Raw genomic sequence first — 18,186 nt, 5'->3', positions numbered from 1 at the left:
CTCTGAGAATGATGTTTTTTCAAGGACATAGAGGGGAGTGACTGTTTCAGCAGCATCCTCCTTCCTCTTGTTGCTCCCGTTTCTTAAATTATTAATAGCTCAATTGTGCTGGCTCATCTCAATATCAGCACCAAAGCCGGCTTGCACTTGTGGTGCCCTCGCGCCAGGTGGCAGAAAAATGAGATGCAGGAAAAGCAACTTTAGTCAGAGGACAAAACCTGTCTGGAAGAGTTCTTGCTACGCTCATCTGCTGAAACATTTACTGTCTTCACTCTGAATCTGTTTTTTCACCCTTCCAGCTTTTTGCTGTCTGTTCAAAATCAAACTCACCATCTATATTAAATGTGCAATCTTGTGAAACTCAGCTCAACATTCAACTGATAAACTGCATGAAAACAAAAGCTATAACATTCAAGTTTGAAGAAGTTGATGTTACTGCAAAACTGAGAGAAAAAAAGGGAGGGGGGGAGAGGAAATGAGATATTGTATGTAGTAGATGGTGTTTATTAAGTAATGACCTTACGTCCATATTAGCTGAATGGTTTTTAATAGGCTAATATAGGGACACAAATGTGCAAGCTTCCAAATTCTCAGTAATTCTTTCTCACACGTTGTGGCTTTCTTACAAGATGTGGCTCCTGAGTTTATGGACTGGAGACAAATTCCTTGTGTGTCCAATCACACTTGGCCAATAAAGAATATTCCTGTTCCCTGATGCTTTATTCTCACGCTTTAATCCTTTGAGGCAGAATTTCTCAGAACAAAAAAACTTGCACCCTAATAGGAATCTGGATTTTTTTCCTCTTCCTCCCTCCCAAGAAGAATTAAAAAGATTAATATCTGGTTGTTACTTGCAAATAAGCAGTGCACTAGACTGTTATTTAGAAGAGCCTGAAAATTTCTAGGAACTGCTGAGGGGGGGAAAAAGATAACATTGCAAGTGATTTATTTTGATGTTTATTTGAAAATTGCTCGTCTCTCTTATACCGTTGTTGACCAGCATTGAAGAAATAGCAACTGATCTAGTTGCTCCAAATTAAATGCTCCAAACTTATTTCTTGCACCGTCAACCCCCCCCCGCCCCCCATCACCAGACGCCTTTTTTTCTCCTGCTGCTCAGCTTCCCACACAGGTGTGCTGTAACATGAAAACGCTTGATTTTTCTCCATCCTGATTCTGATCACCCCAGCTAACGCAGTTGGGAATAGACTACGGCAATTGTAGGTTCCCGTACGTTTGGCAGGAGCCACTTCATAACCGAAAAGATTCTAGCAACCTACAATGGCAAAAGGACACGGCGGGGGTGGGGGGGGGAGGAAAAAAAACCCACCACAAGGCCCACCATTCTCTTTCCGCCGCGGCAGGTAACCGGCGCCGCACTGCGCACGCGCAAATGGGAGGCCAAAGCAGCCGTTAGGATGCTCCGGGTACCACCATCCGACTGAGCAGCACAACGCACGCGCATTACGACTCCTTGATAGCCTCCCCCCCCGGGTGGGTGGGGGCTTGGAGACAGACGGAGGCGTGTCTTCTGAGAGATGAGGAGGGGGGAATAGGCTTTGGCTGGTGGGAGAGGGGGCGGAGCCTTAGGCGTTGCCTAGCAGCTATATAAGCCACCTCTTGGCCGTTACTCTCCGTGTTCGACGCCGTCGAGGATCTCGTTTCGGTTGGGGAGGCGGACAGGTGAGCGGGAGGGAAGGGGAGGTGGAGAACCAGGGCGGCCGTCAGGAGACAGGGGGCTCCTTCAGCGGCTTCACCCCCCCTTCCCCATGCTGCTCTAGGGGGGGTGTTGGGGGCACCTCCCATCATCCTGAGCATAGGAGCTATGGTTCAAGCTAGTGGGGGATGATGGGCAGAGGAGTAGTTGAAGGGACCCCCCTCCAAGCAAAGTGAGGCGGGGGGGGGGCGGGGGGGCGGCGAGGCTATATATAAATAAGCCTGAATTGTGCAGACGAAGAGAAGGTGGTGGTTTAAACAAAAGATGCTAAAGGGGAAAAAGGGAAATTGAAAGTCTAGGAATGGCCCCTAAAAAAGGGGAGCAGAAGTAAATGGAAGGGGGTCCCCAATATGCTGGTTTGTGGGAGATGGAGGAAGGTTCCTTAATAAAAACCAGTTAACCTTGGAAAGGCCTGCAAGGTTATCTGGGGGGGGGCATCGTAGCGTTGGTGGGCTGAAACAGGGATGGGGGCAGAGGTGGTCTTACCTGGTGAGAAAAGGCGATGGGTTTTGTGGGGCATTTTGAGGAGTGATGTAGCTTCTTGGCACACAATCAATATCTTGCCCTTAACAATGACTACGGGGTGAGGTGGGGTGGAATGAGAGTTGGTTTTGCTTACTCCCTTGGTAATGTCTGGAGGGGATTTCTAGATTTGGCCTGGGGGAAATTTGGCATGGGGGAAATAATGTCTTAGATGGGATTGCTAGCCGCGGCAAGGGAGGACCGCAGGGCTGCAAAACGGCAGTTGCTCAGAAAGCAGACAGGAAAAGGCCCTTGTCCTTGAGAAGAGAGGATGCCTGCAATAGTCTTGGGGATTATGAGCAGCTGGAGAAGCTTACAGCCTTTGTGAGATGCAACAGGAAGGATTATCCGCTGTTCTTGCTAGAGAAGAGATCCCGGAGTATAGGAAGATGGGAATGCAGAGTCATTGGCTCGTGCTCCCTAGTCTGTGCAATGGCTCCCTCTAAAAATGCAACTGCGTCAGAAATGCCAGGAGAATTGATAATCCTGATTAGATTTAGAAGGCGGATAGATGGGGAGCTTCAACCCTTGACCTTCACTCAGGAAAGGGAGTACTTTCCGTAGGTTGCAGAAATCGAATGCAAAATTAATGCCTGTCTACATACTGTATGATTTTTTCCCCTTTCTAGCTCCTTTAAACCTAGCTGTTGGATTCCCTCGCTCCATTCCCTGCTCCTGTTTGAGAGAAAAGGGTTATTTTACCTTCTTCTCCAAATCATACATATAAAAAATTAGGTCCAAATATACCCTGATATATCAACACTTAAGTGGAAAAAGGTACTGTGTGACTATATGCATGAGATCTTCAGGCGTCTGGACTAGTTCATTTAACACCTGCACATCTTTTTGAAATGGAGAAAGTGAAAAAAGACCCCTCTAGTTTGCTTGCTTCTAAATTCAGCTCTGATTGCACAGATCTGCCTTGTTGATGTCACTTTCTCACCGCCATAAAAGACTCGACAGGCTTAGGATAACCTGCCTCCATTTGCCATCAGGATCCTAGGTAGCAGTACTGCACGTTTATTGTTAAGAGTGTGTTATATTGTGAATAAAACCACCCCCTCCCATTGCAAATGAGATGATGTAGAACAAGTGTGTTTCTTCCTACGATGCATATTTTTGTGCTCAAATATTTTGCCTATATTTGTTTAAAAGCCCTTAAAGCCAGTGATGGTTCTAAATCTAAGCATACAGAACACTGTGCTAAAATGTTTTTTTTTTTTAATTAATTGCCACCAGTTGACTAAGCCAGAGTGGCCTGATTTTTCCCCAGTTGCTAAGTCATGGTGGGCAACCCACATTAAGCTTGATGGGATAGCGCAGCTGGTGTCTGCATTGGAGATTGCAGCAGCAGCAGCTAGGTGGCTTTGGGAGAGAGATGGTTCTTGGATGAAATGCCTGACCTTTCTCTGATGGGGAGATTTAAGTCTTCAATGCTGTGGCGAATGGATTATTTTGTCTAGGCCCCCAGAGGGAAGCATGCAAGCTGGGCTTCTTGTCTCTGCTATGGAAATCAGAAGCCAGCCATGGAGGGCTGGAGGCAGATACTGGGTTGAGATAGGAGAGCCAATTTTCTAATTGAAAATTTAGAGTGCATTTGCTGTCAGCAGGATCAATGCGTAGGTACTTAGAAATTTCTACTTACATTTCTGTGGCTACAGTTGTGTGACATTAAAAACACGACACCTACCCTACATTGTATAGGATTGGAATTCAGGCAAACTGAGGGGGAGGCCATTCTGTGCCAGTGACGTCTTCAAGGTCATACTTGCTGCAACCAGGATACGATAGGTTTTTTTTTTAAAAAAAATCCAGACTGCTTGTACATGACGAGGCTGGTCCTGGATTGGTACCTCCTTAATATGTTTTTGGGTAAGCTTGGCGCTCTGTTCCTGGCTACAGAGTAGCACTGCAGCAACAGAGAGCCTGCAATGAGAATGAGAATGCATTCTTTTTTTTAATGATTGGTGAAAGTTTCCATTGCATATATGAAAGATTGGAGCATCAAAAATGGTATAGTCAATTTTTAAGAAATATTTCCTGGGCTAATCTTTTGTGGCTAGCATTAAATCCCAAGCCATTGCCAAATATGCTTATACTAATAGATGCTGAATATGCCAGCTTATATACACGTTAAATAAAATAAGTAGATGAACAGATCCTAGAATTACAAGAAGATAGCTCATATTCTCAAATTTTTGATTTCTATAGCAACAGTTTTCATAGCTGAACTGCAAGCTGTTGCTACTGCTATACTTCAGAAGAAAGGTTTCTTTCTTTCTTTTTTGGCTTTGCATTTAAGGTATGTATTCCAGCTTCCTTTTTGATAGTGCAGTGTTACACATTAATAATTACCTACTAAACAAAAAGATTGTCATGAATCTGTAAAGTGTTTTAGTAAAACGGCTAAAATGTGTTTTTGGAATACTGCAGAGATGAATTGGCAGGGATGAAATGAAGATGGCTTCTGTTCTGTCTTGTAGTTGCCAAGAAGTGTTGTGCGGGATGCGCTGTCAGAAAATGGTTTCAAATAAACACAAAAGTCCAAGAGAATGTGTTTATTGGGACAAAATGTGTGTCTCATCGGATTACCTGGCTTAGTTTGGTTTAATACAAGGGTCCCCAAACTCTTCAGATCATTAATCCCTTTATGAAGTTTCAGATTATTCATCGACCACGAAACACATGAAAGTAATAAATAGTACTTTAATAACAACACACAGCACAATGAATAATAGATAATAGTGTCTTTATAAAATAGGCAATATTTAAAATGTGAGGTTTAACATACCTTTTCTTACTAGAACTGTTGATATCATTAATGGGAAGCCTGCATCAAAAAAGGACATTGATATTTGTTGGAGAATAGTGAATTTTAATCACAATCTTTCAGGAACAATCTTTTGACCCCCCCCCCCAAGCATTTATTGATCTTATTTTAAATAAGCTGTTTATTGACCTCTTGGATAGACTCACTAATTGTTGGGGTTGATATTGACTATTTTGAGGGAGCCCTGATTTAATAGATCTCTGCTGGGAGTGAAAAAGTGCACTTTGCTTGGGATATTCCCCCCCCCCCCCCAAATCTTCAAGTTCAAGACCCAAAAAACCTTCGAAGATACACATTTAGGATAGTTAATTGAAACCAAGTATTTTGCCCTATCCCAAGTTGTTTGGAGACATTACATTTGTCAGTCTGTGAATTGAAACATAAAAGGAAAACGAAAACCACTATGAAAAGGATTCGTGAATGGAGATGGAGTGAAATGTGTTCTGATAATGGTTAAAGAATGCTCAGCTGAGAATATTAACTTTTTTTGAAATCCTGTTTCAGTGTCTCTAGGTAGAGAAGCAGTAGATAGGTCAGCCAGTATTTGAAATCAACGCAATAGTTCACCGAAAATGGATCAGTGTAGCACATCAGTTAGTGTCAAAGTGTTCAGGTAAGAAAATCACCTTGAAAGACTTTAAAGGTTAATTGTTATCTCCTCCATGAAGTTTATGGAATCGATATAATCAATGGTAAGATCTTCTGATTTATGCCCTGAAACGGGGATGAGGAACTTGAGATCTTCCAAACATTGTTGAACTACTTTTCTCAGCAGCTTCAGCCGACCTGAGAAGTGGTGGGGATGATGGGAATTGTAGCCCAGCAGTGCTGTAGAGTGGCGGTGGGGGGCATATGTTATCCAATGCTTCATTAAAGGATAGTGGTATGCCTATCAATATAGAATATTGTACTGGGAAAGAAATGACTTTCATGTATACTCACAAACTAAGATCAGCGGAGGGATAGGCGTTAGCAAAAATAACAGCATTTCCAAAATGTCCCTTTAGAAGCCTGCCCAGCCAGATGGAAATTAATTAACATCTACTTGTTGTAGATTTTCTTTGTTTGGAAGCATTGACCAACTTTTTGGTTGTCCTCTCAAAAATAATGGTCTTGAATATTCTTTACATAAAGCAGGAATACCAGTATATCTGACCATTCATTTTTGCTTGTTTGTTTCAATTTCACAAATAATAGATCCATTAGCCTTGAAAGAATTTGTAGAAACAGTTGGGGATCTTATGGTGATTGGAGTAGATATGTACGCAAGATCTGCCATTCCTTTTCTCTTGGAATCTAAAGTAGCACCATTGTCAAATTTTGACAAGAAGAATTGTAATCATTTTTAATATGAATTTAATAATAGGTAAACTATACTCATTGCAATCGTTGATCAGAAACCATGATTTACAAGCCATAATGGCTGGGTTTATATTTTGCATTAAGCCAAATGCAAACAAATAATAGAATGGCTTAGACTAGTGATGGGAGAAACCAGTCTACATGTGAATTGGCCATAACCACACTGGTTCAAGAGAAAAAATAATTTCAGAGCCACAATAGAATCATTCTGATTGATCCCATGGAAGGTAAGCATGCTAACTTTGAATTCTCAGAAAGGTTTTGTCAAGCCAAGTTAACCAAAAAAAAAAAAAAGACAGTAGAGAAGAAGGAAGGAAATCCTAAAATTAGGCTAGATATGTAAGTTTTGAATTTGTAGTTAGAAGATGGAAATGTAAGCTGAATGCATCTGGCAATTGTAGAGTTCACTACATAATGTACAGAAGGATGACATAGCTAGAATATTGATTTCAGGAAAGTCCTTGAGAAAAACATATGCGAATTCTTGCTCCAGTGCAGATGTGGTAAAGATATTTACTGGGGGGACCTTTCGGTGAAGTTAATAGGATCTTAAATTATTGAGTTAGTAAAACTATTCATGCAAATGCAGTATTTTAATAATTGAGATTCAGCTTGGAATAATTTTAGGGTGTGATGTTTATTGATTTTAATATATAGATGTAAATTATACACACAAGCACACACACACACACACGCTAAGGCTATGCTTGAAGAAGGTTACAAATGTCAACCAAGATAAATTTGCAATTACTTTTGCTCTTTTCGTGATGTTCATGTTCCTCCAGGCTTGAGATCAGTGACGGGTCTCCTCCAAAGATCTCTCCGGAGCCAGTGCCAGGTAGCCCTGAGTCAGAGGCAACACCCCAGCCACCGACCCCAGAGCCAGAGCCAGAAGCTCCTCCACCTCCACCCCCTCCACCGCCTCCACCACCTAAAAAACGCATGGCGGAGTTTGCTGTTGGAATCAATGGGTAAGCTTTTTTTCTTCCTTGCCCGCTTGATACTTTTGTATTTGAAGATGAGGTTGGGAGATTCTGGGAGTTGAAGTCCATACATGAGGAAACAGTACTCTTAGTTTCTTGAAAATGCCCTCCTAATGATAGAAAATGAAATGGATTATCTGTCTGTCTGTCTATCTCAACAATCATGTTCAAACACAGCCTTTGTGATTGAATAAAACTTGCTGGTTTGATTCCCAAGTGATTCTGCAGCCAGAATATTTGAGTTGCACCATGTGATGGTTTACGTTAAGTTGGAAAGTTGCAGTGAAACCTAGGTGGAAGTGCAACGTGAAATTGAGAGACAAACCCCTGACTTCCAAGCCTCCTGGGAATCTTCCTGCTGTCTTGTCTATCCAAAGGTCATAGCAATTTGCAGAGGCCACTTTAAAAACAGATATGGGCAGAGGCCATGCCCGTGGGACCTGAGCTTACCTCCCTCATGCTAGCTTGAGAATTCTGGGAGATCTATATGTCTTAAAATTAAAAATTCCTTACGTGTTTAATCACACTTGACCAATAAAGAACTATTCTATTCTATTCTTTATTTTCTCTTCTCTTCTCTTCTCTTCTCTTCTCTTCTCTTCTCTTCTCTTCTCTTCTCTTCTCTTCTCTTCTGTATTCTCTATTCTCTATTCTCTATTCTCTCCTCCCCTCTCAAGGTTGAGAAACATTGCACTAAAGAAGTCTCTTTTTAAGTAATCCCTTCTGCTCACCTTAATTGTACCAAGGGGGTTTGGAAATGTGCTTTAATGGATGGGCTTCTTTGCTCCTGCAGATTTGGACGTATTGGGCGCTTGGTCCTTCGGGCCTGCGTGGAGAAGGGGGTCAAAGTCGTGGCTGTCAATGACCCTTACATTGATGTGAACTACATGGTAATGGCTTTCTTATGAGACTACAAGAAACCTCTTGTGGAAATTAGTTTAGTTTCCTTCCGGGGCAGGAAAGGAAGGTCTGATATGAAAAGTGTCAGAGTTCATTGAAACCCTGGTAAGAAGGTCCTTTCTACATGTGCCCCATCTCTTTCTGTGAAATCTGCTGGAATGGATAGGTCCAGCAACAGAGTGTAAGCAGAGGTTAGGACTCTTCTAACTCGATACTTAGTTATTCTTGGGAAACAGAAATGATCTCTGTTTACAGGTACTGGTACTTGACTTATGACCGTAAGCAATCACGTGACCGCAGTGGTGGTGGGCGGATGTTGGAACTTGGAATCGAGGTTGTCATGGCCATTTATTAAGCAAGTATAAGAATTGGGTGCCCCACCCTTTGAAAACCCATCATCCTTGTGCAGCTGTCAGATGCCTAGACAAATGGAGATTGGCTGTCTCTTTTTAGAGCTCTATCAAGCTAGAGGGGTGAGTGGTGCGATGGCCTAGAGGTGGAGCTCTCTCCTCACCATTGGGAGGCCATGAGCTCGATTCTAGGTAGAGGCAGATATTTCTCTGGGCACAATGAGAATAGATCTGCTGAAAAAAAAAACCTGCATTGGCGACAGGAAAGGCATCTGGCCAGTAAACACTCAGCTCCATTCAGTTGCCCAGACTCCACCCTGCAAGGGATTATGGGGTCGTTAAAAGAAGGCGATGATCAAAGCTAGAGAGGTGGCACAAGTTTAGTTCTCCTGGCATGATGTGGCTTTAGTTTCTTTCCTCCACAGGTCTACATGTTCAAATATGACTCTACTCACGGGCGCTTCAAGGGAGAGGTCAAGGCAGAGGATGGAAAGCTGGTAGTGAATGGTTCAAAAATTGCAGTATTCCAGAAGTAAGTGGGAATAAGACGGAGCGTAATGCATTCATCCCATTTCATTGTTTTACCCACTTAAGATATTTTAGTATTTAATAGTCTCAATATGCCCAGGGAGCTTTGGTAGTTGGGCAGCTTAGAAAGGCACTTATGAGAATATAACTATCTTTGTGTGTGTGTGTTTGTGTGTGTGTTTGTGTGTGTATGCCCTCCAATCATGGTTGTCTCCTGGTGAAAGTCTGGATTACTTCTGCAGTTTCCCTGGCAACATTTTTCAGAAGTAGTTTGCCGTTGCCTACTTCCTTGGGCTGAGAAAAAAAGACTAGCCCAATCTCACCCAAATGGCTTTGTGTCTAAGGTGGAATTTGAACTCACAATCTGGTGGTTTCCAACCTGCGGCCTTAACTCCTGCAACAAACTGGCTGTCTTATCTACCCTTACGAGGTGGCAGTTCAAAGAAGTTGAGACTTTTTCATTTGAGGCTGTGTAAACGCTCACCTGACTATAAGTGTGCACAACATTATTTCATGGGGTTTGCATTAGTGTGGCCCTTGTGTGTGTAAGAAAAATGAAATGAAAACCAGAATTATGCTCTTTAGCAAATTTATAAAGTTGCCTCTCTGTCAAATGTGTCTTTGGAGATGGAGTTCTTACAATGCTTTGGTTTTCTGATGCCTTCCTAGGGCATCATAATTGCAGATTTAAACAGGGTGACTGGTGTTATTAGAATAAAACCATGCTTTGGGCTCTTTGGGGAAGGGTAATCTTATCAATCTGTCAGACTTCGTTGCACAAAAATCAAATCCAGAAAGCACACACACATAACTGATTCAGCTGGATTCATTAACTTCTTTATATATATATAATAACATATAAATAAATGTATAATACCAATAGTAGATTCTTTCAATGTGGTAGAAGTTACAAGCAGAATACAAGCAGGAGAGAACTGTTAGTTTCATTTCAGAGTTCAGAGCAAACAGAGTAGTTTCAGTTTCTATTCTCAGCACAGACTCAGATCTGTTTAAGCTCCCATTGGCTGACTTAGTTGCTATACCTATTCATTGGCTGACCTGGTTACCATGTCTCTCCCAGTCATGAATAGTCTAACAAATTCTCTTCCATTTTATACCATCATCTTTCTCTCACAATACAGATTAGGAGCTATAATGATGCCGATTTGCTTGTCTGGATTCCGCATAGCCAACTGCCATTTATTGCATAACTCATTGCTTTTCACAGTATGCGAATCTAATTGAGGTGCTCCTGCGGAAGGGTAAACCTTCAGTGGGAGTTGCACACTTAAACAAGAAAAGAGCATGTGAATATTAGGGATGCGTGTGTTTCTAAAGGTCAGAGAGGAGAGGAGATTCCATTACATATTCATCCAATTACTTGGCTGAAGCCTAGAGGCCCTGAAAGTAATCTCCTGCTTGAGTAGATGTCCCAGGTCTGAATAAATATTGTCCTCTTGTATTTCATAGCATGAAACCAACTGAGATTCCTTGGGCAGATGCAGGTGCCTTGTATGTAGTAGAATCCACCGGAGTCTTTCTCAATGTTGACAAAGCTTCGGTAAGTATCTTGAGGTAGGTCCCTTCTCTGAGATAAGAACCAGTGTAATTCCCTTTCGTGCTATTTGTTGGGTTTCAGGAGATTTCACTTAGATGCTTGGTTTTTATAACATGCCAGCACAGATTTCTGCTGCACTGGGATAAATCTTCTAGTTCAGAGGTCCTCAAACTTGGCAACTTTTAAGACTTGTGGACTTCAACTCCGAGAATTCTGGGAGTTGAAGTCCACAAGTCTTAAAGTTGCCAGGTTTGAAGACCTCTGTTCTAGTTACTCCTTATTGAATCTGTTTGTCCTACTGCCTGTGGGCTGCCAGAATCTGATCTTCTATAATGGAAATCTGCCATTTTTTTTTACAGGCTCATCTCCATGGAGGAGCCAAACGAGTAGTGGTGACTGCCCCATCGCCTGATGCTCCCATGTTTGTTATGGGAGTCAACCATGAGAAGTACGATCCAGCTACCATGAACATTGTGAGGTAAGATCGAACTTGGCCAACTGGGGGAAAGCTTATGGATTGACAGGCAGTGACCAATCTATACAAAATCAGCCCAATCCCTTCCTCCCTGTAGGCAATTAAAATAATCCAGTACAAAGAAGAAAATGAAAGCATAACATAGCAATTTCACAAAAACAGACCCATATCTATTGAGCCTCTCCTAATATCCTGGCCTTGAAGCCTTGAGGGGCAGGGATGGATGGGGGGGGGGGGCGGGGGCGGGGAAGCCAGGTTCTGGCAACCTTCTGGGAGGCCAAGAGGATTGGGGCCCTCTGAATCGTAGGAGGGAGGCTGTGCAACAGGGAAGGCACTGACAGGGAAGGCAAGTCTGAACGGCTTTATTCACACCATTGAAGAAACTTAATTGAGCAAGATTGCTTTGCAATTTCATTCTGTTGGGTTATTTCATGGGCCAACCTATTGAGCAAACTCTTTAATTGCGAGGAAAGATTGGGTGTGCTTGCTCAACTAATATTCGAAGTTCATGGCACCCTTTAGAACAGTGTTTCTCAGCCTTGGTGACTTTAATTCCTGTGGACTTCCTGTGGAGTTGAAGTCCATAGGAATTAAATTCACCAAGGTTGAGAAACGCTGCTTTAGAACTTTCCCCAAAGCCCTGTTAAACAATGCTGAATCATTGAATCATTCGAGAGATGATAGTTATGTGTTCATCTTTGTTGGATTTGGGGATGGAGCGAAAAACTTAAGAGAACCCAAGAATATAGATCTGTGTTGAAACGTAACGTCATTATGCGGGTTGGTTGGGTGCCGAACGTCAAAAAATTCAGGTTCATGCGTAACTCTTGCTTTCCAGCAATGCTTCCTGCACCACCAACTGCCTGGCACCTTTGGCCAAGGTCATCCACGAGCATTTTGGCATTGTGGAGGGCCTGATGGTGAGAACTACATCATTCTTTCCAATGGGCTTATTCATTTCTTGATTTATGCCATTTTTATACTGCCAAATTCCTAACGGGAGCGCCAGTTTGATGTCACGGTTAAGGCACCAGGTTAGAAGCTTGGAGATGATGTGTCCTTAGACACAAAGCCAACTGAGTGATCTTGGGCCAGTTGTTCTCTCTCATTCCTAGGAAGAAGGCAAGGGCACACCACGTCCAAAATCTTGCCAAGAAAGCTTCAGGGATTTGCCTGTTGTCAGGAGTCGATATTGACTTGAAGGCACACACACACACACACAGAAAGAAAAAGAAAAGAACATTTCATTGTATTTATTTTGCACAATGACAATAAAGACTATACTATAGAAAAGAAAAGAAAAAAACCAAAGACAGCTAAGCCCTCACACACACATACATAGTCTACAGAGATGTAAAAACAATTTGATCTCAAAAAGAAAAAAAAAACAGGGTTAAAATGATTTTCTTCATTCCATGAAGAACACACTTTCTCCTTCTGATGAAGTCCAGATACTGCCATTCCTTATAGCTATGCAGATTTGGGAATAATGGATAATGGAGCTCCTCGGGAGAAGGCTGGGTGTGTTTTGATTAATCCCACACATCAACTAACAATAACTTTCAGTTTGCCAAGTTGTAGAGTTATAGCTGTCTTTCAGTCCTTAAATACCAGGCTTCCTAATCAAGTTACTTGGGGGGGTGGGGGGTGTAAAATTCGGAGTATGGATGGCTAACAGTCATATTTTACTGTATTTGCTTATAGCAAAATCATTTGTAAATCACTTCTTCCAGTTTGAATTGATTTTTTTTAAAAAAATTACTATAACTTTCCGTAAGTTTTGGCATACAGTTCTGTCTTCAGCATTTGTGCATCCGTGCAGATAAAAACAGATTGCAAACGATAGCAAATACACCCTAAAGTATTATGTATTAGTTCCATTTGTACATACAAAAACGGCCCCTTTAGGAAACCCAAGTGTCCTGTTTAGATCGAATCTATTGTTGAAAAATGCTTTGTATGTCTGTTCCTTATCAACTGACATTTCTGGTCTGCAGACCACTGTTCATGCTTACACTGCCACTCAAAAAACTGTGGATGGACCTTCTGCCAAGGCATGGCGTGATGGAAGGGGTGCTCACCAGAACATCATCCCAGCTTCAACCGGTGCTGCCAAAGCTGTGGGCAAGGTCATTCCTGAACTTAATGGGTATGCAGAACAAATTTAACTTCTGAAAAGGGGGCGGGGGGGGTTGTGCATTTGGGCCAATCCTAAATTCTGTGACCATAAGAGACTAGCAAGGTTGTATTTCTAATGATTGATCTGTGACCATGAGAATGAGGGAGAACCATAGAACTGCCAGGATTTCATTCCGAGAATATTTCTCGGACACCCGGATGTTTTTTGTTATTTATTCTGTAATCTTTGATCGTTAGCCATGCTTGCTTGATGAAAGAACGAAAGAGCTAGTCTAAAACCTATCCTTAACTTATTTAGTGAGTTATATAGACGGTTGGCCCAGTGGGGTCAATCTACCAATGTGGTAGGTTGTTGATGTCATTAAGGAAATAATAAAGACATTAACCAAAACAGAGAAAACAAAATAGCAGAGATTCTGCCAAATGATATTTATTGCAGTTGGGAATACTTAACGTTGTGGCCTGTTGGCCGCTGGCTTCACCTGTACCTGAATCAGAGGAGGAGGAGGCGGCGTGGGAGTCAGGGTCAGCATCAAGGCAACCTGAGAGCTCCGAGGGGTAGGAGGGAATGGGGCTGTCAGAGAGAGAGAGAGAGGGAGAGACAGAGGCGGAGTCTGGGCAGTGTGTCAGCTCTCGGATAAAGAATCAACAGCCCCCAGGTCTGGAGGTGGCTGATGAGGAAGAGGAGGAACAGCTGGGTCCAGTGCCTGATGCGTGGATGTGCCGAAGGCAGGGGAGAGGAGAGCAGTGGAAATTTGTGGGCTGATCCTTGGGACGAAAAAGCCACCGCTGCTAGCGAAGCGCCACCCTAGTTCTGGGGATAAAAGGCAGGGGGTGGAGATGAATAAACATGGCAGACTATTCATCCCACTGCTGGGCAGACTTGTTAGCCTACATTGAGAGAGAAACTTTTTTGCTGGGGATGCTGGCGCTCTTGATAAAGGAATCATTGATTTAAATAGAGGGAACTTAGTTGGAGCCTTAGTCTTACATGCCAGACTGTCAGTTCTTACCCTCATTCCTTGGAAGACAGAGTGGTTGGTTGTAAGACACTTCAAATCTAGACTGCCGTGGGAACTGTTTCTTTCTCCTTTTAATGACCAAATCTCTTCTCCACCCCCCTACCAGGAAGCTGACTGGCATGGCATTTCGTGTGCCAGTGTGTGATGTGTCTGTTGTTGACCTGACCTGCCGCCTTTCTAGATCAGCTACCTATGCTCAGATTAAAGAAACTATCAAGAAGGCAGCTAAAGGGCCAATGAAAGGGATCCTGGGATACACAGAAGACGAGGTAAACACGCTGTTTATGTTTCCATTGGCGAGTTGCAGGATTATTTTAAGGTGCTCCAATGAGCTATCTTAAGCTTCAGCAGATTTAATGCAATGCAACCTGTAGAGTAGGATGGCATAATGTGCTCTAACATTCAGTTGTTGTTTGCTTTTTGTAATAATGCCGACAAATGGAAGCCTGTGATAAGGGTCAGGCTAGGGAAAGCCACTGGTGGATTTCTTGCTGGTGGGAAAAACATCACCAATTGTTAACGTGAGTTGGGGTGAAGGAAGGAAAAGGGGGAGTTTTGATGGACAAGACGGTGGGTTTAGCTGATCTGAGGAGTGGAGGTGGGGTTTCTGCTTTCTGTACATTACCAGGAAGCCTCTGTTCACCCAGTGGATCAACTCTTGCCCAACCAGCAGATTATCCATGGATTATCCTCTGTCTCCCTCTTTCTCTCTCCCCCTCCCTCCCTCTCTCGTTCCTCTTTCAGTCACCTGACTTACTCTTGTTCTTTTCACTCCTCCTTCTCCGTCACTCCATCTTACACTCTTGTTTGCCATCTCGCTCTTGTACTGTCTCTACAGAGGTGTTGTGTGCATATGTTTTGTGCTGAGAGGTGTGTGTGGATGGATTTTCATTATTTAACCTGTGCTGTTTTGCTGGCAGTCAGGACACCTATTTATTCAGGTAGACAAAGAGCTGGCATCAGATGCCCCGTGCTTTGTCATGCTGCTCAAGCCTTAATGCCCTTGGACACTTTTCAAAGGAACAGACTCTATCTGCAGCTGCTGAAAATAGCCAGGGAGACCAGTGGGCAGGTACCGGTGCCTTTTGTGTCACTATTATAGTCCCAATAAAAGAGAACATCTGTAGTTCTAGGAACTACCAAGGAGGAAACCTAAGGGCCAACTGGAGGCTGTAACAGTTAAAAGCGCATGCAATGCCAGACACGATTTTTGATAAAGGGTATGTCTGTGGACTCTGTCCAAAATAGTGAACCCTTTAGCCAGGTTGCTTAATCATTTGGGATTTATAGAAGAAGCATGCAAAACATTTGCAGTGCCCTTGATCCTCTTGGAAGGGTTTTGACTCACCAAATTCAAGCTTTGAGCCCATGACGTTGGTTATTACAAGTGTCTCCTTCCATCTTCTTCGTGTACTGTAATTTCCTCTTCTTTGTTTGCAGGTGGTTTCGACTGATTTCATTGGTGATGAACGTTCCTCTATTTTTGATGCCGGAGCAGGCATCTCCCTCAATGATAACTTTGTGAAGCTCATCTCCTGGTAAGCCAAGCCCTTTGTTTCGACCCTCAGTTGAGCTTTCCAGAATTTTTAAAACTTTTTATTCTCTTACATACCATTTTAAATATACATTCACATAATTGTTATTCTTCTTTTACATTTATCATTTTTGTATATTATTTCATTTAATAGGTTATAATATGCAGTTTGGTTTGCTTTGTTTACCATCCCTTCCTCCTGTTGTAACACCACCTTATTTTCCCTTTCTTTTCTCCCTTCTCTACTTTTTTCCTTCCTCCTCTCCTTCCCCTTCCTTCTTCCCTTCCCTTTCTTCTAATTCTACTCTTCCTCTTCCCCTTCCTGCCCTCTCTACTTTGCTTCCTCTCCCTTCCATCCTCCTCTACTTACCTCTTTTTTCTTTCCCTCATCTTCCTTTCAATCTCTCCTCCTCTCTCTCTTTCTTTTCTATTATTGTAGGTGTCTCTTTCAGATCTCTGTTTATGTTTCCTTGAGATGGTATTTCCACAAACCCAAATATAATTTAATATCATTTCTTATTCCCTTACCTTCGCTAATCTATCCTAACTATATTCCCCCCTTTTGTATCTCGCACTTGTATAGTATATACTTATATATTTAATATTTTCTTTTCTGTTTTCCCCTTCTCCCCCCCCCCTTTCCACTTAACAGTGCATCGTCGGGGTTCTATATTTTCTCCTTACTTTCTTTTCTAGTTTCCTTTCTCTAGCCAATCATAAAATCTTCCCCATGTCTTGAAGTACTCCAATTCCTCTTTATCCTTTATTTTCATTATCAACCTATTCATCTCTGCACAATATAATATCTTTTTTACTATCTCTTCATCTGTTGTTAGCTTGTTTAGTTTCCAATTTTGGGCATATACGATTCTTGCTGCTGTAGTTATAAGTATAATCAAGACTCTCAGTTGAGCTTTCCAAGGTATTGTAGCTCATAAGGAAAATGGCCAGGGCATTATCACACGATCTTTTGCCACAAGGAGAAATGCCCAACAAAAGTTTCTTGAGTTGCTTTCCTTTACCAGTAAGGATATAGTTAGATGGCTTCAGTCTGTCAAAACACCAGGCCATCCCTTTTAGAGTTAATTTCATCAGCTAATGCTAGAATTCAAATAATGGAGAAATATTGAACTGTAACATGGAAAATACACCTGGCATTTAAATGGATGATTTTCTCATAAGAAAATGAGAATGAAAATGAAATTCAGTGTAGAGAAAAGTAAAGTCTTATACTTAGGCAAGAAAAAACAAAAGTACGCATGTAGATTGGGTGAAAACAGGCTTAATAGCAGTAACTGTGAGAGGGATCTTGGATCTTAGTGGTCAACCAATTAAATATGAGCCAACAATGTATGGCGGCAGCCAAAAAAGCTAATGCACTCTCATTTAAAACTGGGATGTTTTCCCAATCCATAAAGTATACATTGAGCTTCACTTAGCATTAACCAGATTTGGTTACAAATGCAGGCATTGAATGGAAAGTGATTTTTAAAAATTACTGCCTTATGACAAAGGGTCACTAAACAAGGTAGTTGCTAAACAGGGAATGCCCGTACAACTACCACCGACTTGCAACACATTATAATTATAGATTATAGTTAGTGCATTTTTTCCTTAACCCAGTCTTCCAGAATCTGGAAAACCGAAGTATGGAATAACTTCAGAGAAGGGCATTGTATATCGAGGGTTACTCCAGCCTTTTGACTTTTATATAATGTCATTTGTGAATGTAAAGATTTGCTCATGTTTTTTTTTTCTCCCCCTGGCAGGTATGATAATGAATATGGGTACAGCTGTCGGGTAGTAGATCTCCTGAAGCACATGTACAGCAAGGAGGAGATTTGAACCCTGAATCCAAATTACATTCCAGGCTGTTCGATAGAGGGCCTCAACCACTTTTAGTCAATAGATTCTTTGCTTCAACCACAGAATCCCAAACACTGCACTTTGTGTAAAGCTTTGTGTGTACGTGTGTGTGTGTATCCGTGAGCGTGAATCCTTCTTTCCACAGCAGCTTATTTAGTGAAGATAAATTGCACCAAAGTTCCTCCCTGGAGAAAGGAGCCTAGTCTCTGGGGTTATGCATTGGTTTGTGCGGCTGTAGCGTCTTCAAGATCTTGCAGGTGTTGAAATAAAAACCACTTGAGTTAAACTGACCTTGATTTGTATCCGTGTGTGATCTTAACGTCTTAGGGATGTGGACTTGGTGCTCTTGACTATGCCAAACAAAGATGCTTTGGGAGGTTTCTGAGCACTGAAAGCTGCC

At 42.2% G+C, this 18,186-nt stretch overlaps 1 protein-coding gene across 3 annotated transcripts; it reads left to right on the top strand.

The window, feature by feature from the left end:
- Nucleotides 1-1,575: 1,575 nt before the first annotated feature.
- Nucleotides 1,576-18,077, top strand: GAPDHS (glyceraldehyde-3-phosphate dehydrogenase, spermatogenic). Of its 3 annotated transcripts, XM_081962644.1 has the most exons (12): nt 1,656-1,683; nt 4,451-4,541; nt 7,217-7,402; nt 8,208-8,304; nt 9,090-9,196; nt 10,663-10,753; nt 11,110-11,228; nt 12,064-12,145; nt 13,223-13,374; nt 14,493-14,655; nt 15,827-15,924; nt 17,690-18,077. In XM_081962644.1, exons 3-12 carry the CDS (start codon nt 7,374-7,376, stop codon nt 17,763-17,765), a joined length of 1,014 nt encoding a protein of 337 aa, XP_081818770.1. In that variant the 5' UTR covers nt 1,656-1,683; nt 4,451-4,541; nt 7,217-7,373; the 3' UTR covers nt 17,766-18,077. The 3 variants fall into 3 exon arrangements, with proteins under 3 accessions (XP_081818769.1, XP_081818770.1, XP_081818768.1); XM_081962643.1 differs by lacking the exon at nt 4,451-4,541 and having other exon boundaries at nt 1,576-1,683; XM_081962642.1 differs by lacking the exons at nt 1,656-1,683; nt 4,451-4,541 and adding an exon at nt 5,627-5,682.
- Nucleotides 18,078-18,186: the final 109 nt, after the last annotated feature.

Source organism: Natrix helvetica (assembly GCF_964273705.1).
Source record: "Natrix helvetica genome assembly, chromosome: 9".
Classification (NCBI taxonomy): Eukaryota; Metazoa; Chordata; class Lepidosauria; order Squamata; family Natricidae; genus Natrix; species Natrix helvetica.
Note: the sequence above shows the minus strand (reverse complement) of the source record. Positions and strands in the feature narration are given on the sequence as shown.